The 26,371-nt window shown below is 36.4% G+C and overlaps 2 protein-coding genes across 3 annotated transcripts; both read right to left on the bottom strand.

The window, feature by feature from the left end:
- Positions 1 to 427: 427 nt before the first annotated feature.
- LOC119496405 (membrane-spanning 4-domains subfamily A member 4A-like) lies at positions 428 to 7,265 on the bottom strand. Its single transcript, XM_037783689.1, has 7 exons — positions 7,120 to 7,265; positions 5,223 to 5,482; positions 4,070 to 4,171; positions 3,897 to 3,953; positions 3,620 to 3,805; positions 2,315 to 2,440; positions 428 to 1,636 (listed from the first exon to the last, which is right to left on the bottom strand). The coding sequence occupies exons 2-7, from the start codon at positions 5,430 to 5,432 to the stop codon at positions 1,523 to 1,525; spliced, it is 795 nt and encodes a 264-aa protein (XP_037639617.1). The 5' UTR covers positions 5,433 to 5,482; positions 7,120 to 7,265; the 3' UTR covers positions 428 to 1,522.
- LOC119496338 (semaphorin-4A-like) lies at positions 2,577 to 25,369 on the bottom strand. Of its 2 annotated transcripts, XR_005208691.1 has the most exons (15): positions 24,979 to 25,369; positions 19,821 to 19,981; positions 19,653 to 19,715; positions 18,759 to 18,857; positions 17,202 to 17,298; positions 16,932 to 17,054; positions 15,183 to 15,310; positions 14,893 to 15,074; positions 13,509 to 13,647; positions 12,747 to 12,927; positions 12,534 to 12,649; positions 11,450 to 11,613; positions 10,127 to 10,197; positions 8,952 to 9,959; positions 2,577 to 2,589 (listed from the first exon to the last, which is right to left on the bottom strand). XR_005208691.1 is itself a non-coding variant. In XM_037783559.1 (14 exons), the coding sequence occupies exons 1-14, from the start codon at positions 25,067 to 25,069 to the stop codon at positions 9,187 to 9,189; spliced, it is 2,388 nt and encodes a 795-aa protein (XP_037639487.1). In that variant the 5' UTR covers positions 25,070 to 25,369; the 3' UTR covers positions 8,271 to 9,186. The 2 variants fall into 2 exon arrangements, 1 of the variants encoding a protein (XP_037639487.1); XM_037783559.1 differs by lacking the exon at positions 2,577 to 2,589 and having other exon boundaries at positions 8,271 to 9,959.
- Between the last annotated feature and the right edge of the window lie 1,002 nt (positions 25,370 to 26,371).

Below are 26,371 nucleotides of genomic sequence, written 5' to 3'. Positions count from 1 at the left end.
ATATATTATATTAGATTAGAATTTTAAATTCTAAAATATAGATGCCCCCTAGCATTTAGTATACAGAAAATAATTCATTTATTTGTGTTTTTCATAAAAACAACAGTGGCATCATGTAAACAAACTGTCATTTAAACGAATATTTGATAGTTATGATCTGCCCTGACGTTGGTTAAAAGATTTAACTCAGTAAAAGAGGAAAAAATATTAATACATAATTTTATGGCAATTATTTTGTCCTCTGACAACATCAGAGCAACTTCTTTAAAGTGAGACCCAACTAGGTTTAGTTATAATGTTTGGTCACTAGACAGTTAAGTGGAGTTCTGACTTAAACGATTAAAAGACGATTTTTGATTACATTTCTGTTGATCAAATAATACATTTTTTCAATGCAATGAACCTTTTTCAGTAAGAACAAACAACGTGGAAAAAAAATCTTCAATTTATTGAATAGGAGTAAAATCAGACAGAAAAGCTTTCAGAGACAAATAAAAACACAGGAGCCTCTCGGTGCAAACATTCAATGGCTCTATTTTGGGGGAATATATACTTATTTTAACCAGCCCCATTAAACTATCAACACCTTTTTTTATTCAGTTTGTTGGGATTGTCGTTAAGAAAATGTTGTAGTGTGGTTTCTAGTAAAGTGCACACAGTCTGAGATTTTTGGTACCTTTCAGATGAAATGTCAAAGTAAACATAATTGATACATCTAAAAATATGTTACAGGTCTTTGTGTCTTGACTGACTGAGAGGGAGTGCAATGTTTGAGACAAATTGTGGCTATCAGGTGTGTTTTAAAGTATCTAAACATCAAGAATCAACTCACAGTATAATAAAGCGACTAATTCAACTAAAATACATTCATGATAGGTAACTACATGCCCTAATGCTCCTTTATGATACTGGCACAAAATCACCAAAACTCCCTTAAAAAATGTGTCCGTTTAGTTTTGCATTGTTTGGGACAAACATTAGATAACCTGTGAAAAGCTTTCAACAAGTCAGTCTTTACTTTTAGTGTCTTCTGCTGAATTCGGCATTAAAATAAAACCAAAGTCCCTTAAAAAATGTGTCCGTTTAGTTTTGCTTTGCTTGAGACAAAAATTAGATAACCTGCGAAAAGCTTTCAACAAGTCAGTCTTTACTTTTAGTGTCTTTTGCAGAATTTGGCATTAAAATAACATGTATAAAGTTTTAGTTATTTATCTTTACAATCTGATTCCTGTTTGTCCTGATATGTTACTCTCTCTGCTAATGGCCAGGTTAAAATTTTTGAAACAAACACAAAAGTAGTGTCTGTATCATCTGCTACACATTTTAACACAATCACAACTTTAGCAGATTAACCCCTGAATGACCCAGAATGCAGCGTAACATGACGACAACAAAAAACAACTGATGAAGAGCAGAGAAAGAGAGCAACAGTTGGAAAGATGATTACAGATTATAATGACAGTTTGATAGTACTTATTATTGTAGTATTATTAGTGGAACTCAGAGGTTTGGTCCTCCCCTCTCACGGTGAGTATGGAGGCGATGTTTCCTCTTCTTCGCTGCCCAACAGGACGACGTCGCTGCCGAACCCCGATGCTGCACCGGACATCAGAGCGCTGCCATCATAGACCTCCACCTGAAGGTCAAAGATCAAACCAAAAACTCATCACCATCTGCTGTTAAACTATTCTGTCTCATTTAGTTCATCACTTCAATAAAATACGTTTGAGAGACAGATTAAAACAGAAACCTCTAAATCTGAGCAGCAGAGGTCGAGATGTTCTGACTTTTAGTCCCACAACACTGGATCCTACATTTCCCATAATGCACCTGGATAGGGTCTTTCAAACTCCAGTTTGTAATGTGGACTGTATGTTCAAGAGGATCCAACCGTGGACATCATGTCTGAGGAGCGTTAACTTTATTAAAAAAGGATTCTAGTGTTTTAGCAGTGAAAGAAATATTTTGCTAAATTACCTAAAAAATTAATACAGCCTTGCTGACGCTGCGTAAAGTGCAGGTGACCTTGCGCCTTTTAGCAAGGAAGTACTCCGACTCCTTTTTTTTGTGTTTTAACTTTCTGTCTGTCTGGATCCGAATCACGGGGCAGATACACACAAAATATTTTTTATTTATGGAAATGGAAATGGAAATGTTGGAGGTCTGTGCTCTCCAAGTGCCCTTTTGTTAGAGAATTCATTGTTTTATAGGATAAACTCAATATAAAACAGCTAAATAATAAACAAGTTAAGAATTTGGAGACAACTTTCAGTACATATAAAATATACCATGTGGCTGATGTAAAAAGTCTCACCATGATGGGGACGTAGCGGTTGTGGAGTCTGAGGGCTCTGCCGCAGAAAACACAGACGGTGACGGCGACACAAACGTGCAGGACAAGCAGAACCAGGAGGAGACCGAGAAGTCCGTAAACACCCACCTGAAACATCCAGACACAACCAGGACACATTCACAGAATAAATGTAACCATTAATTCATTGACAAAATGTGACATTAATTGATATTTCTGTTTTAATTTGCTTCTTTGTTTATTTATCTTTGTATTAATTCCTTTATTCATTTACTCTTCTGTTTAATTTAACCTTTTATTTATTGTAGTATTTATTTCTTATTAATTTTTTATTAATTTATTTATTTCTGCATTTATTTTTTATTTAAATGCATGTATTTACTTTGTATTTATCTTTAAATGCATGTTTTTATTTATGTATTTTTGCATGTATTTATTTATGTATTTTTGCATTTATTTAGTTATTTATTTCTTCACGACTTTCCCTTTGCATTTCAATCGTTTCAAGCTGAACTGTTTCGTGGACCCAACATTAAACTCCTCCCCGAGGTCGAGCTCGTTCAGAGTGGGAACCTCCAGGCCGATACCTCCAAAATACAAAGAAATACAAAATACAAATACAAATACAAAAATAAATAAATAAATGAAAAATAAATAAAAAATAAATGTAAAAATAAATAAATGAATGTAAAAAAATAATAAAGATAAATACATGAATAAAATGGAAAATTAAACAAAAGAGTAAATAAATAAGGAATTAATACGAAGATAAAAGAAGCATATTAAAACAGAAATATACATTTTATTAATTTATAATACTATTTATGTTACATTTAATGACATATTTATTATATTTTATTATTTATTTATTTATTTTTTATTTTGGCAACTTCCGCCTTCCATAATTCACTAGAATGTGAAAAGTCAGGTGTGTCAAAGTCAGTAATCTACAGCTGACACATGTTTAATCAATATTTAGGTAAATAGAAGTATCAGCAGATAATAATCAATATTAAAGGACTCTGATCGGAGCCCATAACAGCTTGATTAGGATTATTTTAGTTTGAAAAGAGCAGATCAGTAAATACATGACCAATAAACAGACAATAGAGATAAAGGTCTTCAGTTTAGGTAAATAAAGGGTCATTATTGATGTCAGACATTTTCAATATAATGTTGTAAAATATGTTTTCATATTTCTGGTGCTGTTGGTGTTAAAACACACACAGCAGAAACTTGTAGACCTGAACTGAGGTGTACTGGACCATCTGAACCCGAGACCAGGACCAGTCAGAGTGATAAACTTACATCTAATATGTCCATCTTATTCCAGCATTCAAACTTCTGTTGATCCGTGGGCACAAACCCCGCGGAGATTACGGTGTCACAGAAGCGTTGAGAAGCGCTGCGATAAGCCAGCAGCCAGCAGGTATAGGCCACGATCCCCAGGCCCAGCTGGAGGCTGATCAGGTTCCACACCAGAGTCGCCCAGACCTGAACCCAGAGCAGACGCAGACACTCAAACTGTGCTCTCATTTTCAGTGGTCTCCCTCCACATGAGTGATGATGAGGAGTTAAAACTCACCAGTGAGACTGAGGTCCGCCTCGCTGCCGCCACGGCCAGAGAGCCGGACACCACGAACTGAACGACAGCAGAGAAACACGTTTGATTATTACTCTTTATCTGAACTTTTAACACTCTATCAGACAAGTTATTGATTAGCGATCGGTTCCTGCGAGAGAGTGAAGTTTACGTACGGTGACAGCGACGCAGAACGGAGCGTGGACCATCAGGATCTGTGAGTAGGCGGCGGTCAAACTGAAGAGAATGCACAGCAAGCCAATGAAGATCTGAACAACCTGAAATCACACACACACACACACTTCTATATTACTCCATACACAGGTGGATAGAGTACTCACACCTTTTACTTAAGTAAAAGTAATAATACCTCAAAAATACTCTGTTACAAGTACAAAGTCCTGCAGAATTTCAGAGTGTTTAATTATGGAGCCTCCAACGTCCTGAAAGATTATATATTTTTTATCTTGTACTAAGTCTGGGCGGTATGGAGAAAATCAAATATCACAGTATTTTTGACCAAATACCTCGATATCGATGTTGTAACGATAATGTACTGTATGGTTGACCACTGACGCTTTTACCAAAACATTTACACGATGAGATTGTTGATAAATAATCATCAGTAATGTAGATATAACGATGGGTAAAGACAAATAACAGAACATTAGAACAGTCTGGTTAGTTCATAAAATGACCACACTTTACTGTAAAGACTTTTTTTTCAAACATTTTTCAGACTTTTTTGTTTTTTTTACCTTTTTTTGGATTTTTTTCAGACATTTTTTTAGCTCCCTAAAACCAGGAACAGACAACAGTCATGCCATATCACGATATTTCGATATCCAAAATCTAGGATGATATCAAGTCTCATATCACGATATTGATATAACATCGATGTATTGCTCGGCCCTATCTTGTACTACACAATAATAATTTGGACATGCAAGTTATTATCATGTGCAACAAGATGAAAAACATTTTTTTTCAGGACTTCGGGGTCTCTCCTGTTAGTTTTGTTGTGTATACAGGGAGGGTTTTTACTTGTCTGATGATAAACTATTATGAACATGTGATGCACATAAAAGCTTCGTCTCTGCAGCAGAGAGAAGAAGAGCAGTTCATGTCTGATCAAATCTATCTGTTGTATTTATAATTAACTGGGAGATAATTAACAATGTGAGGATAATTTTTTCTAATAGATGGTTTAGTTTTAGTTTCTTCATGTTATTCTGAGCTGCAATGATTAATAAGAGTATAGAAAGCATCGACAGAGAAATCAGTTAAAATGCTTTAACTATTATAACTCTTTATAAAACAGTGTCTCACCCCGAGACCGTGTGGCTGCCCCCGCAGGAACATGGCGGTCATGTTGTCCATCTTGGAGGCGGGGGCGGTGGGCGGGGCCTGTGAGGCTGGAGGCGGAGCCTGGCGGGTGTCAGCAGAAGTAGTCTGGAGCGGGATGCTGGAGTCCTCTTTAGGAATGACCTGAGTGACGATCACCATTCCTCCGACAGTGGTGACGGACGTGGACGTCATGGTAGAGGTCAGAGGTCACAGACTGGGCCCAGAAATGTGGAGGACGGAACCTGCCAAAATAAAAAATAAATGAATACATAAATGACTCAATAAATGTAGCAAAAATAATATAAAAAATAAATGTAGCCATTAATTAAGTGACATCAAATGTGACATAAATTGATGTTTCTGTTTTAATTTGCTTCTTTATTTATTTATTGTTGTATTAATTGTATTTAATTTACTTACTCTTCTGTTTATTTTTACCTTTTATTTATGTATTTATACTTATTTATTTTTTTACAGTAATTTATTTGTTTTTGCGTTACTTTTTATTTATTTATTTATGTATTTTTTTGTATTTTGGTGGTATTGGCCTGGAGGTTCCCACTCTGAACGAGCTCAACCTTAGGGAGGAGTTTTACGTTGGGTCTGCGAAACAATTCAGCTTTAAACGGTTGAAATGAAAAGGGAAAATCGTGCATAAATAAATAAATAAATGCAAAAATACACAAATAAATACATGCATTTGAATAACTGCAAAAATAAATTAATAAATTAAAGAATTAATAAAAATAAATACATGAATAAATAAAAGTGAAAATTAAACAGAAGTTTGAGTGAATAAATAAGGGAATCAATACAAAAAATAAATAAAAACAGAAATATAAATTTATGTCACATTTGATCAATTAATTAATGACTACATGTATCGTTAATATTATTTTTTCTATGTTTAAAGGCATATTTATTAATTTATCGAGTCATTAATTAATTTATTAATTTAGTTTTTACTTTGGCAGGTTACGTCCTCCATATAGAAGTAGAAAGTAGCAGAAAATGGAAATACTCAAGTAAAGTACAAGTACCTCAAAACTGTCCTTGAGTATAATCCCAGCAGTGTCTCCATTATGTTCATAAGATAAATGCAAAAATACATAAATAAATACATGCATTTAAAAATAAATATAAAATAAATAAATGTAAAAATAAATACAAAATAAATGCAAAAAATAATACATAAATATATGAAAGGGAAAATTAAAGAGAAGTTTGAGTAAATAAAACATGAACATTCAAATGAAACAACAACGTTGTTTCACATTGTATAAACTTAAATGATACTTTTAAAAAGGGAGTGTCAGCTGCCTTGTTTATGGTTTATACGCCCACATCCTGCTGCTCTGGTTGGCATTATCCACCAAGCAGCGGTGGTTGAAAATAAAACTAATGTGTTGATAAAATAAACTACATTATAATGCCGAATTCACTACAATACCAATATTATAATGTGGGATTATTGTATCTCTTCAAACTGTCTCCAGTAAGTGTCCACATGTCCTAACAAAGCAGAGAGATCTTTAATTCACTGGATTTTAAACGGAGTCTGGTCTGGTGATCTACACCACAGAACCAGGAAGTCATCATTCTCAGGAATAACTGTTTAATTTACTTCAATATTACATTTAGTATCACACAACTGTTATTAAAGAACACTTGTGTCACATTTATGTTGTTATTAAAAACAACAACAGCCACACAGACAGACTGTTATTGTTAGCCCACGTTATGATCTCTTAAGGTTTGTGTCGTAGTTAGAGAAGGTGAAGGTATTCTGACAATAAAGGCTGCTAGAAGTAAAAGTATTCTCTTGAATATCTGTTAATGTATACATATATGTGTGTGTGATGGTATTAGAGAGGTTTACCTGCAGGTTAATTGGTGGTTTCCAGGAGGAGACTGAAGGAAGTCTTCTCTGTTGAACTTGATTGAACTTTACTGTTGATTTACAGGCTGAAATGATGGTGCCTTCAGGTGCTCACTCTAAACTCGTAAATCTCATACACCAACTAAACAAGTTACTTTTGATAGATAGATAGATAGATAGATAATAACTCTATTGATCCCGAGGGAAATTCAAGTTTCCAGCATCACAGTTCCATAGTGCAAAACATGTTAATAAAAAGGCGGTAAAAAAATTAGTAGTACAAAGTACAAAAAAATATACCAGATATAAAAATACAAGGAGATGAAGAAAACTGTTAAAAGTGAATATAGTGCAGGTTAATAGCTGTAATACACGACTATTAAAAAAGTGAATATAGTGCAGAAGAGACTCTTAAAAATTAGTATTTTGAGTGGAAATTATGGTTTATGTTTTAATGTTTCTCAGCAGTGACAAGTTTCCCTTTGTGTGTTTATTAACTTAATTTATTTATTCTGCTATACTGACATTTAAATTACATCTACTTTTATATTTTATACTTCTAGTGTAACACTTCTGTTTATATTTATTTATTACATCTACTTTACCTGTTTTATTTGCTTTATAACTGTGTGTGTTTTACCTGTTATATGTTTTATCTGCCTCGTTTAGTCTTGTCAAGTATTTGTTTTAAAGCACTGACCAGAAGTGGCAACTGTGAATCTCGTTGTATTTAATATAATGACAATAAAGGTTTCTATTCTATTTTATTCCGATTATACGTGAAGGCAACATGTGTATCTCCACACCATCATTTCCGAGAACACGCGTCTGAAACCAACTTCTCTTTATTTCCTGAACGACACCTTGCAGCGCGTCTGAAACTAACTTCTCTTTATTAAAGAAACTCCCTAAAAGGTGCCAGAACCCAAATTCAGCAGTTTAATTACATGATCCTCTCATGTCTCTTGGATATATTTAGATTTCCATGCATATCTTGGTAATATATCCCACTTCAAATGTATTTTTGTATACATTTCATTACATATGTTAGTGGCCATTTGTGGCAAAAATCAAACTTCAATCAAAGGGCCACTGATGCACCATGGATAATGTGGTTTACACAGGCAATAGAGTCCATTGTCCATGCAAAATACAGGTTTTTGATGATTTATTTAGCCAAAAAAAGCAAGCAAACGAACACAAAGAAAACATGGATGTCGCCGCCTCTCTTGTTCTGGTAAAAACCCATGAGCCCACCGAGGTACATGCGGGTCCTACCTGCCTACCTACCTTTATAACTGTCGGTGCAGCGTTAGTGATTTTTATTCTAAATAAATGAAAACAACAAATATTCAACATGTTCACATTTTATAGTTTTAAATTGAAACACGAGAGGAGACAGTGTTTGTGAAGACAATTAAACAAAATAATACTAAAAACACAAGAATGAATTAAAGATTAAATTATAAAAAAAATATATAAACTGTTTTGACTTCTTACATTCACAGCAGGTTTCACATCTCATCCTGTTTACATACATTCATTTAACTGTGTTCATAACATAAAAAATATATCAACACAAGACAGGATTCGATATTCATACAGCCTAATCCCTGATTTTAAACACAGAATATAAACAGATAATTTAATAAAATATTCATAATAACAAATTTGAGTCATTCAACATGTATTAAAACATTTAAGCATCACTGTTACACATTCCTATCTAATAAAACAAAGTATTTTTAATGTCTATAATAATTAATAATACTACTACTACTAATAACAATTATTATTATTATTATTATTATCATTATTATTATTATTATTACTATGATTATGTAGTTAAAAGTATATTTGATACAAGGATAGGTTCATTGTCAATAATATATCATACCACATTTTTTCTAATATTATTAATTTCTTATGTTATTTTATTTTTCTGATTTCAATATTTGTTTTAAAAACAAAAAAGAAATGTTGATACACGTTGGACTTGTATGGTAAAATAAGCCTTATGCTAATAAAAAGAAATCTTTATATATATAAAAAGAGAAAACTATGGTATCAGCAGACCGCCTTCAGCTCAGGACCAGCATCCTCAGGGCAGCTCAAAGAGGGAACACTCTCCATATACCGGTTTGTTTTGCTGTCGTCCTCTGGACTGACCAGAGGACTCATTTTTCCGGTCTTCCTCTGGCTCCACAGGTAGAGGCCTCCGAGCATCAGGACGGAGATGCAGGTCACCAGTAGGATGCAAACCACAATCAGCTCGCTGTAGTAACTCTTCTCTTTAACGAAAGCGTCATGGAGCGTCTCCTTCTGGGACTGGGAGTCACTTCTGGAGGTTGGGGTGTAGCCCAAACTGCTGTTCCATCCAGAATCTTCTTTACTGGAGTTGGTCTTGTCTTTTGAAGAGGTCATGAATGTATGACCTTTGTCTTTCATCGGGTCGTCCTCTGGGTCTCCTGGCGGTATCGTAGATGTCATCGGTTCCTCAATAAAGATGTCCTCGTAGGAGATGTTCCCGTAGGATTCTTCTTTGCCATTGGTCACATGGAATCTGTCGGCCTTCGTAATGGGGCCTGAGGAGCGAGGAGGAGCAACCGGTCGGACAACGTAGCTGGCGACTTCCTCCTTGTATCCATCTTCCTCCGCCTCGCAGCGGTACGTCTCGAAGGTGTCGGCGGTGGCTAGGAAGCTCAGGCTGCCGTCAGCTGACTGGATAAAGAGGCTCTCCGGCAGCTGAGGGAACCGAGGGGAGGTCCAGGTCAGTGTGGGCAGGTTAGAAGGATTCACACACTGAAGCCTCACCGCTGTGTTCAAATGAACGTTGACTTCTGTAGGACGCAAGATTTTAGAATAAATACGAGAGAGAGACGGTGATGGTGCTGAGTAAAACTCACTGTTTTCAGCTGGAAACAAAAACAAACTCCAGTCCAAACTGTGTTGGAGATGCTTCACATCTGTGTTTAGATTTAATATCTCTTACAGAGGAAGATGTTACCTGTGACCAGGCTGGCCCTGGTTTCTCCCCGACATTGTTCTACCACGTTGCCGTCCTTCAGGTCTTGAGCCCTAAGCAGTAAAACGACATATGGACGTTTTTATTAGACATTAATAGTTGTAATCCACAGAAGACAATCCACAAATGTGTAGTCAAGTCAAGTCAATTCTATTTGTATAGCCCAAAATCACAAATCACAAATTTGTCTCAGGGGGCTTTAATGGTCCATGATCTACAAATATTTCACTATTCACAAACATGTATTTGTATATTTGTGTTGTGTAAATTCACATCCACAAAAATACAGGGCGATTTGCAAACTTTCTTTGTAAAAACAGATTTTTATTTGACATAAAAATGTTATAGGTTTACATGATTTAGCACAATCTGTTTTGTTATGTTTATTTTTTGTTTATATCTTACTTGCAATACTTGCAAGGGATTGTTTATATTTGTATATTGCTAGAATTTCCATTATTTTTTTCCTATTCTATTCTAACGTTTTAATCATTCTATTGTTATTTTTTACTACTTATTTGCACCAACGAACCAAAGCCAAATTCCTAGTGTGTACCTGACACACCTGGCAATAAACAAATATATTTATATATAAATTATATATATGCATTTGTGCATCCATTTGTACAGGTGAAATGATATTTGCACATTTATGGATCACTTCCTGTCGGTCTGTGTGTCACGTGACATTTTAACTTCCTTCCTGCTTGTCTGCTTAATTTTGTCCAATTCGTACCGCAACAGATCTGTAGAAGCAATATGTAATATGAGGTTTATTTACTAGCTCCACCAGAGGGTGGCGACACTCCCTCACACATTTGTGGATTGTCTTCTGTGGATTACAACTGTTAAATAAAAACTTCCATCAATCTTAGCAATCGAACTTGGTCTAATGAGACAGCGATGTTGATGAAAGTTTCAGATGTCCATCAACCCAACAAATTAAAAAATTTATAAAAATAAATAAAAGTGGAAATTAAACAGAAGAGTAAATAAATAAGGAAATTAATACAAAGATAAATAAATTAAGAAGCAAGTTAAAACAGAAATATAATTTTATGTCAAATTTTATCAATTAATTAATGACTAATGATTAATTATTTTAGCTATTTTAATGGCATATTTATTTATTTATAGAGTCATTTATTTATTTATTCATTTATTTTTTATTTTGGCAGATTCCGTCCTCCATAGGCGGCTTCGGGTTTCTGTTGGTACCATCTCCAGAACCCCCCACTGAATGGAGTAGTTAAGTAATATTTAGTTAATTTTATCCCTAAATATGAAATAATAACTGTGACGTACATGTTGTGGTGACTGTGGTCCAGTCTGGTGCAGACGCTGGCGGTCCGGCTCCATCCACACAGAGGATCTCTGGCCAGAACACACTGACTGCAGCTTCTGTAGATGGAGCACCTGGCCACAGGTACGCCGGTCACGCCCTCCGATGTCCCCACATAGAGAACTCCCTATAAGACCAAAAAACACTGTGACATGTACTCTGGAATACACATGTGAAATATTTACCAGTTAAACCAATAAATAAATACATACATTTAAAAATAAATAAATAAACGCAAAAAATAAATACAAAAATATAAATAGATAATAAATAGATAAATGCAAAAATTAATACATAAATACAAATAAATGAAAAAATAAATAAATACATACATTTAAAAATTAATAAATAAACAGATAATAAATAAATAAATGCAAAAATAAATACTTAAAAAAATTTAAATAAAATAAATAAATACATACATTTAAAAATCTATAAATAAAAAGATAATGTAAAAAGTCACAAAAATAAATACATAAATAAATACATACATTTAAAAATAAAAAAATAAAAAGATAATGTAAAAAGTCACAAAAATAAATAAATAAATAAATAAAAATGGAAATTAAACAGAAGAGTAAATAAATAAGGAAATTAATACAAAGGTGAACAAATAATAAAGCAAAATAAAATAGAACATCAAGTTATGTCACATTTTATCAATTAATTAATGGCTACATTTATTTTAATATTATTTTTGCTGCATTTAATGACATATTTATTTATTTTATCGAGTCATTTATTCATTTATTTTTTATTTTGGCAGGTTCCGTCCTCCATACAAAACTACTTGGTTAGGTTTAGGAAAATATTATATATTATTATTATTATTATAATACATTATTATTGTCATATTATGTTACTATGGCTACTAGAGGTCGTCGCCCAACAATAAACGTAAATATGGGTCGTAAAACGCTGCCTGTACAAACAAACTATGGGGTGGTGTTTTGGGGGACAGTCTGGATCATACAACCCCGTGAGTCAGCTGAGACTGTTTAGTTAAATATTATAATTATTATCATAATAATAAGGAGTGAGGATTACCTTGGAGGAGGAGAGGACGATGCTTCTGACCAGCTGAGGTTGTGTGAAGACCTGAATCTCCTCAATAACACGAGCACCCCTATCCAACAAAACCACTTTGTGGAGGAATCCAGACTCTGGACATCACAGAGAGATGATGAACACTTTTAAATACAGAATATGAATTTCCACGTGACAGCATCAAAATAAATGAAGTTTAGTACGCCATCTCACCTGTAAGAAGGAAGAGGACAGTATACTGTTTGCCATCGGCGGCCTGCGTCCTCATCGCAGTAACGTGACTGTACTGCTGCCCTGAAGAAACAACGATGGGACTGCCTCCGACGCTGTCGCTGGTCAGGAAACTCTTCTTCACCTGCGCTAATTCAGAATCTGTAGCGCTGTCCAGTCCACACTGTCAGGAGAGTCACACAGTTAAATCTACAGTTAAATCAGTATTTTCAATAAAACAGGCCCAGAGTTCAAATTACTGAGAACAGAACTGGGCCCAGAATCGACCCCTGAGGGACGCCGTTTCCCTTCCTTGTATAGTCACACTTTTTAAACGTTTTTTTTTAACACTTTACTTTATCTGATCCGTGGTGTTAGGGTGTACATCACATACATTTTGGATTTTATGTAAAAACATTGTGTTTTAGTGATATTTTAATGTGAAATGAGTCATTTAAGAATTTCAAAGGTTCCAGTATTTAATGTGAATGTCATCTCAGTGTTAAAGAACGGGTCGGGTTGCAGTCTTAATTTTGATGTGTATTTAGCTGAAAACTGAGTCTGTCAAAGTTAACGCAATAATAACGTGTTAACACAAATTCGTTTTAACGCCACTAATTTCTTTAACTCATTAACGCAACTGATATTTTGGAGGTTGTAGCTCAGTTTTAAAGCTAGAGTGAAGATACTGGTATCATATGAAACTTGATGAATCTAAGGCTAAAAGGTTTTGTGTTTGGATTTATGTGACGGTGACCTCCTCACCTGCCCCAGGTAGGAGAGTTTTCCCACTGTCAGACTCCACTGGTGGGTCTGCATGTCAAAGGTCCGGTAGCTCCCGGTGAATGCCGCCCTAACGTCCTTCAACGAAAAGACGCACACGGCCGATTCTGGACCCGAAGACCTGAACCAGACCACAGATAATACTCATGTTATTATCGAGAGGACTGCTGATCTCTGATTTGTTCCCCTGCCATGTCCTAAAAAAAGATATAATAGAGGGTCTTTATGGCTCCAAGCTATAGACCAGACAACATGGCTTTATGGCTCCAAGCCATAGACCAGACCAGCATGGCTTTATGGCTCCAAGCTATAGACCAGACCAGCATGACTTTATGGCTCCAAGCTATAGACCAGACCAGCATGGCTTTATGGCTCCAAGCTATAGACCAGACCAGCATGGCTTTATGGCTCCAAGCTATAGACCAGACCAGCAAGACTTTATGGCTTCAAGCTATAGACCAGACCAGCATGGCTTTATGGCTCCAAGCTATAGACCAGACCAGCAAGACTTTATGGCTCCAAGCTATAGACCAGACCAGCAAGGCTTTATGGCTCCAAGCTATGGACCAGACCAGCATGGCTTTATGGCTCCAAGCTATAGACCAGACCAGCAAGACTTTATGGCTCCAAGCTATAGACCAGACCAGCATGGCTTTATGGCTCCAAGCTATAGACCAGACCAGCATGGCTTTATGGCTCCAAGCTATGGACCAGACCAGCATGGCTTTATGGCTCCAAGCTATAGACCAGACCAGCATGGCTTTATGGCTCCAAGCTATAGACCAGACCAGCAAGACTTTATGGCTCCAAGCTATAGACCAGACCAGCATGGCTTTATGGCTCCAAGCTATAGACCAGACCAGCATGGCTTTATGGCTCCAAGCTATGGACCAGACCAGCATGGCTTTATGGCTCCAAGCTATGGACCAGACCAGCATGGCTTTATGGCTCCAAGCTATGGACCAGACCAGCATGGCTTTATGGCTCCAAGCTATAGACCAGACCAGCATGGCTTTATGGCTCCAAGCTATAGACCAGACCAGCAAGACTTTATGGCTCCAAGCTATAGACCAGACCAGCATGGCTTTATGGCTCCAAGCTATAGACCAGACCAGCATGGCTTTATGGCTCCAAGCTATGGACCAGACCAGCATGGCTTTATGGCTCCAAGCTATAGACCAGACCAGCATGGCTTTATGGCTCCAAGCTATAGACCATTGGATTACATTGAAGTCTATGAGATCTTCTGTTTTCTTTCCCCCAAAAGGGGGCGTGGCCTTGACTTTTAGTGAAGTACCGGTATGTGCCGTTTGTCTGATGTGTGATTGGCTTTAGGTTTTAACCAGATGGAGGTTTGGCTTCGTACCACTGAGAGGTAAAGACGCCGTAGAACAGCGTGTCGGAGGTGTTGCCACCCTCTCCTGGCGGAAGGGTGAACACGTCCTGGAGAACGTTGAAGGGAAGCTGTTTAGGGAACTGACAGAGCAGAGGAGCTTTGGCGAAGGACGTCCACTTGTTCTGCAGTGTCCTCTGTCCTCCGACGTCATCCTGGGAACACAGGGACAACAAGTGTTATTACCTTCACTATAGAATATATGATCACATTCTGTACACACACAACTGTTGAAAATCATCATCATCTGTGTTCACTGTCACCTTGCAGACTTGAGCCACTCGGGCAATTCGCAAATCGTCTACGAAGCTGAACTCTGTCCCGATTTCGCTGAAGAAGAAGTAGAGTTTCCTGTCTGACGGGTCCGACGCCGAGCTGACAAATGTGGGCTCTGAAATACAGGAAGTGATGATAGAGGAGGAAATGTGCCATGTGGTCTGAATGAGGAGATCTGAGAGCTGAGATGTGATGACCAGCTTCAGTAACTTAACATGTATCTATAAAGAAACGTGTAAAAAAAAAAAAAAGTACAGTGTTTGTGGATAATGGAGTCAAACATGAGAGGGACTTCTTGACATTTAGAGGGATTTTTATTTGCCACAAAGAGGAAATGAATCATTGGGGACAGAAAGTAGGAAGTATAGCCTGTTGTTGCTTTTTGAAACCTCACTGCGCTGTGGTCTGGTTCAAAGTATGTGAGGTGATTCAGATGTATATGAAATATGTTTGTAAGGTTTTTATGGTTTTTAATATCAGCATTTTAGGAAGATCAGAGACCAACAGGAGAATTATAGACTTTTGTCCAAAGCAACGTACATCTAGGAATTCATCAATTTGTTATCATCTTTTATGTAAAGATTGTGGTTTCCACTAGTGGAATGTAACTAAGTACATTTACTTAAGTACTGTACTAAAGTACAATCTTAAGGTACTTGTACTTAACTTGAGTCTTTCTACTTCTTCCAAAACTGCATGTGATTATCATAAAGTGTGTCTGTAAAGGGGAGACTCGTGGGTACCCATAGAACCCATTTTCATTCACTGATCTGGAGGTCAGATGTCAAGGGACCCCTTTGAAAATGGCCGTGACAGTTTTTCCACGCCAAGATTTAGTGTAAGTTTGGAGCGTTATTTAACCTCCTTCATGACAAGTTAATATGACATGGTTGGTACCAATGGATTCATTAGGTTTTTCTAGTTTCATATGATACCAGTATCTTCTCTTTAAACATTATGCTCCTCTGTCCCCAGAGTGAGAAAGAAGTCAGCAGGCCAAAGGGCCTTTTCTTATCGAGCCCCCTTCCTCTGGAATAACCTCCCTATGGACATCAGACAGTCTGATTCTGTGGAGGTTTTTAAATCCAAACTCAATATCCATCATTTTCTTTTAGATTTTCTAGTTTCATATGATGTCAGTTTCTTCACTCTAGCTTTAAAACTGAGCCGCTACAAACTAGAAATTGCAAGTTGCGTTAATGCATTAAAGAAATTAGTGGCGTTAAAACAAATTTGCGTAAAAGTCAAGGCCACGCCCCCTTTTGGGGGAAAGAAAACAGAAGATCTCATAGACTTCAATGTAATCTGATGGTCTATAGCTTGGAGCCATAAAGCCATGCTGGTCTGCGTTAACGCGTTATTATCACGTTAACTTTGACAGCACTAATTGGCAACAGTGAAAAGTAGTTTGGTGTGAGGCCGTCAGGTGAAATTTGGACAATTTCTCTCTGTGGGTGAACTTTTATTCTGGGAGTTGAGCCAGCAGCCCGATGCCTTGCTTTATACATCCAGTTCCTGCAGCAATGTTTCTCTGTCTGCCACCTTTATGTCTTCTTCCTCTTTGTGACTCACCACAACACTTTGTTCTCATGCTGGTTATTTCTGCTTATTCAGTCTGACCAGAAACACAAAGGATTCTGGGAAAATGAATCACACAAGAAGCTGGACTGATGGCTTAAACAATCAATAACTTTCTGTGGACTGACTAATGAATTCTCTGATGAATGATCACTCACCCTCCAGTAAACTGAACGACGAGTCCTGGCTGACGTCTTGGCGGCCATCTTTGCTGAAGTGTCGAGAAATCTGTGGTTTGACTCCTCTGAAGTCGGTGGTTGTGGCGGTGAAGAGCTCGCCGTCTGCACGCCAGTAAACACAACAAGATGGTGTTGGTGCTTTAACTAAAGCTTTCGTTTGGTTACATAAAGCACCATTATTCTTGCTTGTTCAGCGTTTTTTATCATTAATAAACTTGTGATCATCATGTGATGAGAGGGCGGACTGACCAACGGTGATGGCGGTGTTCCTCTGGACGGGGCTGAACGGACAGCGAGCTTTAGGTTTAGCATCGTCATGTCGGACCATCGAGAAGCTTTCTGCGTCCTGAAGGAGACGAAACAACAAACTAACATGTCATTTTATTTCATAGTTTGTCCATCAATTATATCAGTAATAATAAACTGTTAACAGCAACAAAAATACATATAGGTGTTAATCAATGGTGGAAATGTATTCAGATGCTTTACTGCAGTAAAAGTACCAATACAGTAGTGTGAAAATACTCCACTACAAGTAAGAGTTCTTACTATGGAGGACATAAGCTGCCCAAATCATAGATAAATATATAAATAAATGACTCAATAAATAAATATGTCATTAAATGCAGCAAAGTAATATTAAAAATAAATGTAGCAACTAATTAATTGATGAAATGTGACATAAATTGATATTTCTGTTTTAATTTGTTTCTTAATTTATTTATCTTTGAATTAATTCCCTTATTTATTTACTTTTCTGTTTAATTTTCCCTTTAATTTATTTATGTATTTATTTTCGTTAATTCATTATGAATGTATTTATTTATTTTGGCATTTATTTTTTTCTGTATTCTTTTCTTGCCAATGGCAGCGTGACCATCGGACACAATATAATAAATAAAGAGTGAAATGCAAAAGGAAAATTGTGCAGAAAAAAATAAATAAATAAATTCATAAATAATTATAAAAATTTAAAAAAAAAAAAAAAAAAAAAAAATAATAAATAAAAAAAAAAGCAAAAAAAAAAAAATAAAAGGGAAAATTAAATAAATAATGGAATTTATACAAAGATAAATAAAGAGCCAAATGAAAACAAAAATATCAATTTCCGTCACATCTTATCAATTAATTAATGACTGCATTTATTTTTGATATTATTTTTGCTACATTTAATGACATTTTTTAATTTATTCATTTATTCATTTATTTTTGATATTGGCAGGTTCCGTCCTCCTTATTTCTTCATTCAAAATCCTGTTTAAGTAAAAACACAAATGTATTATCAGCAAAATGTACTTGAAGTATCAAAGTAAAAGTTCTTGTTTTGCCCGTGTGACTGATATATTATTATACAGGACATTATTAAATATTTAATAAAGATGTATTGATGCATAATTAGCATTTTACTGTAAGTGTAGAGCTAGTTTGAACTACTTTATATATATAGTATATAGTATAGAGTATATAGTATGTAAGGGATAATACCCTTCGAGGTGTCCATTATCTGGAGGTTGCCTCTGTGAAGTCCATTAATTCCTGATAATGGACCCCTCGAAGGGTATTATTCCTCTTATAACACGGTCACTTGCCAAAGAAAAGAAAAATTAAGACATCGGTTAAAAGTAGAATATTTCCCTCTGAGATGTACTGGAGTAGAAGTTTAAAGATGCAGAAAATGGAAATACTCAAGTTAAGTACAGGCACATCAAAATTGTAGCCTACTTAAGTACAGTACCTGAGTAAATGTACTTTTCCACTCCTGGTGCTAATCAGCCAGAATTATACATTATAAAGAAATTGACGTACGATGAAGGCATCATGGGGGCTGTAGGCGTAGCTGCCACACGCGTAGAGGTGGGTGGAGTTTATCAGCTGCAAAACACTCACAAAGTTTGGACAGTCGACCTGCAGACAGACAGACAGACAGACAGACAGACAGACAGACAGACATACAGGTGAAGACAACTGTGTGGCAGTTTTTTGTTGTAAAATTACGTATTAACTAGGGCTGTCAAATTTAGCGCGATAATAACGAGTTAACACAAATTCGTTTTAACACCACTAATTTCTTTAACGCATTAACACAATCGATATTTCGGAAGTTGTAGCGGCTCAACTTTAAAGCTATAGTGAAGATACTGGTATCATATGAAACTAGAAAACCTGATGAAACTAAGGCAAAAAGATGGGTTTTGAGTTTGGATTTAAAGGCCTCCACAGAGACTGTCTGGTGTTTATAGGGAGGTTATTCCAGAGGAAGGGGGCTTGATAAGAAAAGGCTTTTTCATTTTAGGGACAGAGAAATTTACAGTATGGTTTAAGGAGAAGATACTGGTATCATATGAAACTAGAAAACCTAGTGAATCCATTGGTACCAACCATGTCATACTAGCTTTTCGTGAAGGAGGTTAAATAACGCTCCAAACTTAAGCTCAATTTTGGCGAGGAAAAACTGTCCATTTTCAAAATGACCTCTGACCTCCAGATATGTGAATGAAAATGGGTTCTATGGGTACCCACGAGTCTCAGCAGGGCAGGTTGTTCAAGCAGCCCAACTGTTCACGTCGTCATTTGAAGCATAGTGAGACCTTTTGGCTCATAACAACAACAACATTTAGCTTAGCATGATGAAAACATTCCCACCACACATCTAAAACTCATTTAATAAATCAATGAGGATGGAGGAGTGTTCATAATTACCGTTGCGTTCTTCCCTTTATCTTGACAGTCGTTTATTTCACTCTCGGATGGACGCCAATCCACCTTGACGAGAGACAGACAGACAGATTTAATAGAGGACATTACATCTACATAACTTAGTCTGAATCAAAGCATCATGGGAGTTTAAGTAGATCGACTCTAGCTCACCCTCTTCTTCAGTTTGATGACATCACTCTGACTGACATCCAATGAGAGGACGGCGTCCCGCGCCCCTACGTACAGGGTGAATCCATTGTCGCTTAGCAACAGCGTGGTTGTGTTGTGGACGTCGGGGAGGCTGAAGAAGACCAGAGGTCTGTCTGCAGAGTCTGGACACAAACACAACAGTTAACAACACATTCTGGTCAGCAGGGATATGGAGGACGGAACCTGCCAAAATCAAAAATAAATAAATAAATGACTCGATAAAAAAATAAATATGACATTAAAAGTAGCAAAAATAATATTAAAAATAAATGTAGCCATTAATTGTATGCCATTAAATGTTAATGACAAATAAAGACTTGAACCACTTTAGCACTGAGATCTAATTAAAGTGAGTCAGTGGTCTGAAGAACCCCCCGCCTTCCCATAATGCACCGTGTGTGGAAAAAGACGGTTATTCATGCTGTGTGGTTCTTCTCGCCTCTGAGTTCACATCAGTGATCTGGTTATAAGTATAAACCAGACTATAACAGGAGGTGAGAGAGCAGAGAGATAAATAACAACACCAAGAACACATCGCCTGCTTCAGCAGTCAGCTGACCGGCACCACTTCCTGTTTCTGAGGCTGAGGCCGACTAAGTGGGTTCAGGTTTTGAGAGGATGTGGTTCAGAGCTGCAGAGAAATTCGTCGTCTGTTTCTGATCACAAAATCTGATGTAAGAGTTTAAAATAGGAACAACAGAAATATACGACTTCTCACAGCAGACAGTTTCATCTCGTTCACACGATCTGCAGAGAGGATTCTGTTTACGAGACTTTTGGATTACAATGAGATTTTTAATAAATAATCATCAGTAATGTGGATATAATGACAAAGTGGATAAAGGCAAACAATAGAACAGCTAGAACAATCTGGTAGGTTCAGGAAATGACATCATTTTACTGTGATGCAGCCTTTAAAACCAGGAAAAGACAATACTTATGCCATTTTACGATATCTAGTCTCATATCACAATATCAATATAATATTGATATATTTCCCGGCTCTATGTTCATAAACTCGGAAAAAAAAGTTGGTGTTATCCACTGTCTCATCTAGAAAACATTTTAGGCCAGGATAAAAATGTAAATTTTTTCCTTTGGTTCATCACAATTTACTCAGGAATAGTAACAGTCACAATGTCACTCTGTTATGTTCTCTGAGGTCTTACCTATCCATAGTGACCAAGATCATGCATATAGACCTGGTAGTTGTGGAGCTATTCTTGATCTATTTTGGGTATGTCTGTCTAGGAGAACCACACCTTCCAGCACCCTAGAGGGCTTAAGAGGTTCATCAATTAGTCCATTCTGGGCGGCAGGTTACACACAAGGTAATTGCTTTTGCACATTAATTATATAAACTCGGAAAAAAAAGTTTGGAACCTTGTGTTTGGTGGATTATTTCTCTGTTGTTACAATGCTAATGGGCATTGTATTTTACATCGTTGGAAAGCCTGTTTATTTACCTTCACAATGATATCCAACTTATAAGGATCATGCATCTGTGGGATGAGCAGCACCGCTGATTATGTGGGTAGCGCCCAAGAAAAATTCTCCAAAATGCTCTGCCAATGGTAAATAGTATATTCTCCTGTTGGTATTGACTCTTGTTTTGAGTTGTTTGGACATTTTTCTGACTTTTTTTTTTTTTTTAGCATTTTTCGGATTATTTCGAACATTTTAAAACATTTTAAAACATTTGGATACCAAATGGCCAAATGGGTTTTCTACCTCTTGGGAATCTGGCTATAAAATACTACTGATATCCACTACTAACTCTCCTATTGCCAATTTCAACACAGATTTGTGTCGCATTATCAGGGAAAAAATAAGGTGTGTCCCCTCAGGTCTATTAGCGCCACGCTTTCTCGATTCTCATCCCTCGTCACGACATCCGAACTGATAACCAGAAATCATCAGTCTCAGTTTGAGTGGTTGGAGTTACTTCTCTTTACCAGTCTCACCACAGCTGTGAATGAACGTCTGTTACCACGGTAACGCTGACGCAGACTGGTAGTTGCGATGGCAGTGATGGTAAAATGTTATAATGTGGAATTTCCACTTAATGCAGCTCATGTAAATGAAAATGTTGCAGTGAGAGAAGCTGTAATGGAGTAAAATATGGAGGACGACGACCTCTGAGCTCAGTTTCATATTACAGGACGGTTTACAGTCAGTGTGTCACATTTCAAGCTCCACTAATCAACATTTTCTATTAACAATGGATGGAAGTACTGCACTTAAGTACCATTTTGAGGTAATTTATACTTCTACTCCACCACATCTCAGAGGGAAATATCGTTTTTTTCTTTACTCCACTACATTTATTTGCAGATTCAGATTATTAAAACAAAATCTAATCAACTATTAGGGCTGTCAAAGTTAACGCAACTTGTGATTTTTAGGTTGTAGCGGTTCAGTTTTAAAGCTAGAGTGAAGATACTGGTATCATATAAAACTAGAAAACCTAAGACAACTTTGTGGCATTTTTTTGTTGTAAAAATATATTTTTCTTGGGCTGAATGTGTTACCGCAAATTCGCTTTAATGCCACTAATTTCCTTAATGTATTAAAACAATCAATATTTCGTGGTTGTAGCTCAGTTTTAAAGCTAGAGTGAAGATACTGGTATCATATGAAACTAGAAAACCTGATGAATCCATCGGTACCAACCATGTCATACTAACATGCCCACTTTATGATAATCACATGCGGTTTGGGTCAAGTCATAGTCAAGTCAGCACACTGACAGCTGTTGTTGCCTGTTGGGCTGCAGTTTGCCATGTTATGATTTGAGCATATATTTTATGCTAAATGCAGTACCTGTGAGGGTTTCTGGACAATATCTGTCATTGTTTTGTGTTGTTAATTGATTTCCAATAATAAATATATGCATACATTTGCATAAAGCATCATATTTGCCCACTCCCATGTTGATAAGAGTATTAAATACTTGACAAATCTCCCTTTAAGGTACATTTTGAACAGATACAAAATGGGAGATTAATCAAGATTAAATATTTTAATTGATTGACAGCCCTAGTAATGTTTTAATGTGATGACTATGTTACACTGTTATTAAAGTGTCAAGATTTAAGACCAAAATATTCATTTATTTAACATAATTTAACAAATAACATCATTCTGACCAAAATATTTAATATAATTTAACATTGAACATTCGTCAGATGGACAAAAACTGAGCAACTTTCATGAAGTCCAGGTTCAATCAACGCTCTGATCACATCTGAGTATCTGTAATTTCCTCTCTGAGATAATGCATCTGTAACACACACACTCTCCCCTCTCTGGGTGTCAGACAGGAAACGTGTGGCATCACATCAGAGCTGTTAGTTCCAGTGACATGATGTCCAACACCTCATTATGTCTGTACATTAATGTATGTTATTTATATTTATTTAACATTGATGCTACATGTCAGGGTGCAATCTGAGTCAGTGATCAGCTGATCCACTTCCTCCGAGGTTATGACGCCAGATGTGAAGCAACTATAATTATGAATTTCATCACAGTAACTGACTTGTCAAAACTCTAATGCAATATATCCCTAATTCTATTTTGATTAGTCCGATTCAAACTACTTTTGCCATTCATGTGTATGGGGTTTCTCATTACAGATATCTGCATTTCAGTTGTGGATATTCATTATTCACATTGCGGATATCCAGAACTGAATTATGACTAGTTGTACTTCCAGTTTCAGATATCTACAATTTAATTCTGACTGGTCAGAATTCCAGTTCAAGATATCTTTAATTCTCCTCAACTGAAGATATCTACATTGTCCTTTTAAGTTATCTAAAATGAAATGTTGACTAGTCAGAATGACGTTGTAGATATCTCTAACTGGAGTTACGGATAGTCTAAATGTAATAACAGATCTCTAGAACCAGAGTTCTGACTAGGTGAAATGAAGTTGATGTTTCAAGTCAGCAAAAGCTTCTGCTAACACTGTTCAGATGCTTTGTTGGGCCGATATCCAATGAGAAGCCTTGATGAGCAACGTCATGACAACAACTCTGACTAGTCATAATGAGGTTAAAGATATCTGTAACTGTTATTTAGGATAGTCAGAACTGAATTTCAGATATCTCTAACTGTTGTTTTGACTAGTCAGAATGACGATATAGACATCTGGAATAAGAATTCTGACTAGTCACAATGCAGTTGTAGATATCTCTGTTAATTCAGGATAGTCAAGCTTAGCTATTAAATGTTAAAACAGCTCGCCATATGTATCTGTAAGTGTTTTACTTAGTTTCCTTACTTATTTGAAGCCCAACCATTACATTTTCCCTTACCCTAACTAAGTGGTTTTCTTGCCTAAACCTAACTGCAGGCGTTTGCGTGGCGTACAAATGACATGTGAAAACGTTCAAATGCGTCCTCATGACACGTGGAAAGTCTGTGTAATGTCGTGGTATCTATACGCCTTCATGTGAGACCTGGTTGAATAAAAACATAAATTCACTTGTTCCAGCTCATCAAATGTGAATATTCTCCATTCTTTCTCATAATAAACTGAATATATTTGGATTTTGGACAAAACAAGACATCTGAAGACATCACAATGAACCCTGGGAAACTATTTTCAGACATTTTATGGACAAAGTGATTCTCGATAATGCCCTTAAAACATTTGAAAAAGTAAAATATTAATAGTAACAATAATATAACTGATAAATTAACTGATGAAAAAAGTAAAAATATTAAGTTAACAATGTGATTCATCTATTATTATTGCTATGTTCTGTGATGTTCTGTTTTAGCAGTATTACCATATTTGTTTTACTCTATCTGCTTTTATTGTCTGATGTTCTGTTTTAACAGTTACCATAGCTTTTACTTTATTTATCTGCTTTTATTGTCTTGTGAAGCACTTTGTAACATCTGTTTTGAGAAGTGCTATATAAATAAATGTATTATTATTATTATTATTATTCATAAAAGCACAGACTAAAACATCTAATCAATACCACTATGACAAATATGTTTTAAAGTAAAAAAAAAGAGACAGATTTATGTTGCCAGTGACTCTAATCAGATTATTAGCGATAGGAACTAATTGATGATCATTAGAAATGTTTGATGGACTTACTGAGGAGGAAGGAGGTTCGTGGAGGAGGCAGCGAGCCGGCAGAGCTCAGCAGGACGAGGAAGACGAGGAGGAGGAGGACTGATGGAACCATGATGGAGGAGCAGCTGATGGACAGATAACGATGAACATGTGTCCTCGGTGTTGATTCTCCAGCTCTGATCGTATCGATACTCAGCGCTGACAGAGTGAGACTGAAGAAACACTCAGCAGCAATCACCACAGCTTCCTCTTTACTTAGGTCCGAGGTCAGAGGGGGCGGGTGGAGGAGGTGGAGGAGGACTGAAAGCCTCGCTAACAGCACCAATCACCACCAGTCTGCAGTCTGCAGTTTGATCTGACAATCAGAGACAGAAGACGGTTTCTCTGAGTGACTGATTTCTTTCTCTGAGACCTTTTATTTCCTGTATTCATCTCGTTTCACATACTCCACCACTCTGGTGTCATGTTTCTGATCTGAGAGCTGTCACTGACAGCAGGCGGAAGCTTCTAGTGTAGATATAATAATACTAGGGATGCTCATTTTGAAACATTTTCTTAACCGATAACCGACCCTCATTAACCGATTATTAACCGACAAGATTTGTGCCTCGTACCAGCAGCAGGAGTATAACCGATATTAGTTGATGGGAGCGTTAATATTCTGTCCTCACAATTACGTGTCAGAGCAAAGCTAGACAGATAGTGAACAAAAACTCCAATAAAACCGTGTCTTGAAAAAGGTGTGGCTTTACTGATGGTCGTTTCTGTAAAACTGAAATAAATACATACAAAGCATGTATTAATATTCTGCATACACAGCAGATACAAGCATATGAAATGAAATTACAATGTAAATAGTTCTGCTTATGAAATGCTTGTTAACTTAATGTAATAAACATGAATTAAACTTATTTTTAAATGACCATGAATTTTAACCCTCTCTCTTTTCAGGTAATAACATGGCAGGTTAGTGTTTTAACTTAACATACATATCCACCAGGTAAGTAACTTAGGTTAGTTTACAAGTTGTACAGTTATTAGCTTAGACCTCCATTGAAATCTCCCTTGGTTAGCTAGCAATCTGAAAAGTGAGCATACACACATGTGTAGACTAAAGTAGATTCATAACAATCAATCAAATAACATTTTCCTTCCACAGGACTATTTCTTTATCAAAACAGTCTATCTAACAATGATTCACATCTTTACTTACAGACATATATACTCCAAGGCTCAAATGAAGGGAGAGAACTGCTTTTGCATGCATACTGTGGGCTGCTCTTTGTTCAACTGAAAATCAAATGGAGAATCGAAAGTGAAACTTAGAAAAAACACTCACTACCTTAAACGTCCACAGGAGGCAGTAATGCACTTAACAGAATACTCCCCTCCTGGTATATTAACAAGTATGCCA

The sequence above is a fragment of the Sebastes umbrosus genome, chromosome 11 (genome assembly GCF_015220745.1).
Source record: "Sebastes umbrosus isolate fSebUmb1 chromosome 11, fSebUmb1.pri, whole genome shotgun sequence".
Lineage (NCBI taxonomy): Eukaryota > Metazoa > Chordata > Actinopteri > Perciformes > Sebastidae > Sebastes > Sebastes umbrosus.
The sequence above is the reverse complement of the archived record's forward strand: the minus strand, read 5'-3'. Positions and strand labels throughout refer to the sequence as shown.

Excerpts from the sequence above, each read along its gene's own strand:
- LOC119496338 (XM_037783559.1), bottom strand. The coding sequence starts at position 25,069 with ATGGTTCCATCAGTCCTCCTCCTCCTCGTCTTCCTCGTCCTGCTGAGC. Across the intron at positions 17,055-17,201 it reads GAACACCGCCATCACCGTTG|ACGGCGAGCTCTTCACCGCC; the intron begins GTCAGTCCGCCC and ends ACTGGCGTGCAG. Across the intron at positions 12,650-12,746 it reads TGTCCTCTTCCTTCTTACAG|AGTCTGGATTCCTCCACAAA; the intron begins GTGAGATGGCGT and ends TGTGATGTCCAG.
- LOC119496405 (XM_037783689.1), bottom strand. The coding sequence starts at position 5,432 with ATGACGTCCACGTCCGTCACCACTGTCGGAGGAATGGTGATCGTCACT. Across the intron at positions 4,172-5,222 it reads GGCAGCCACACGGTCTCGGG|GTTGTTCAGATCTTCATTGG; the intron begins GTGAGACACTGT and ends GTGTGATTTCAG. Across the intron at positions 1,637-2,314 it reads ACCGCTACGTCCCCATCATG|GTGGAGGTCTATGATGGCAG; the intron begins GTGAGACTTTTT and ends TTTGACCTTCAG.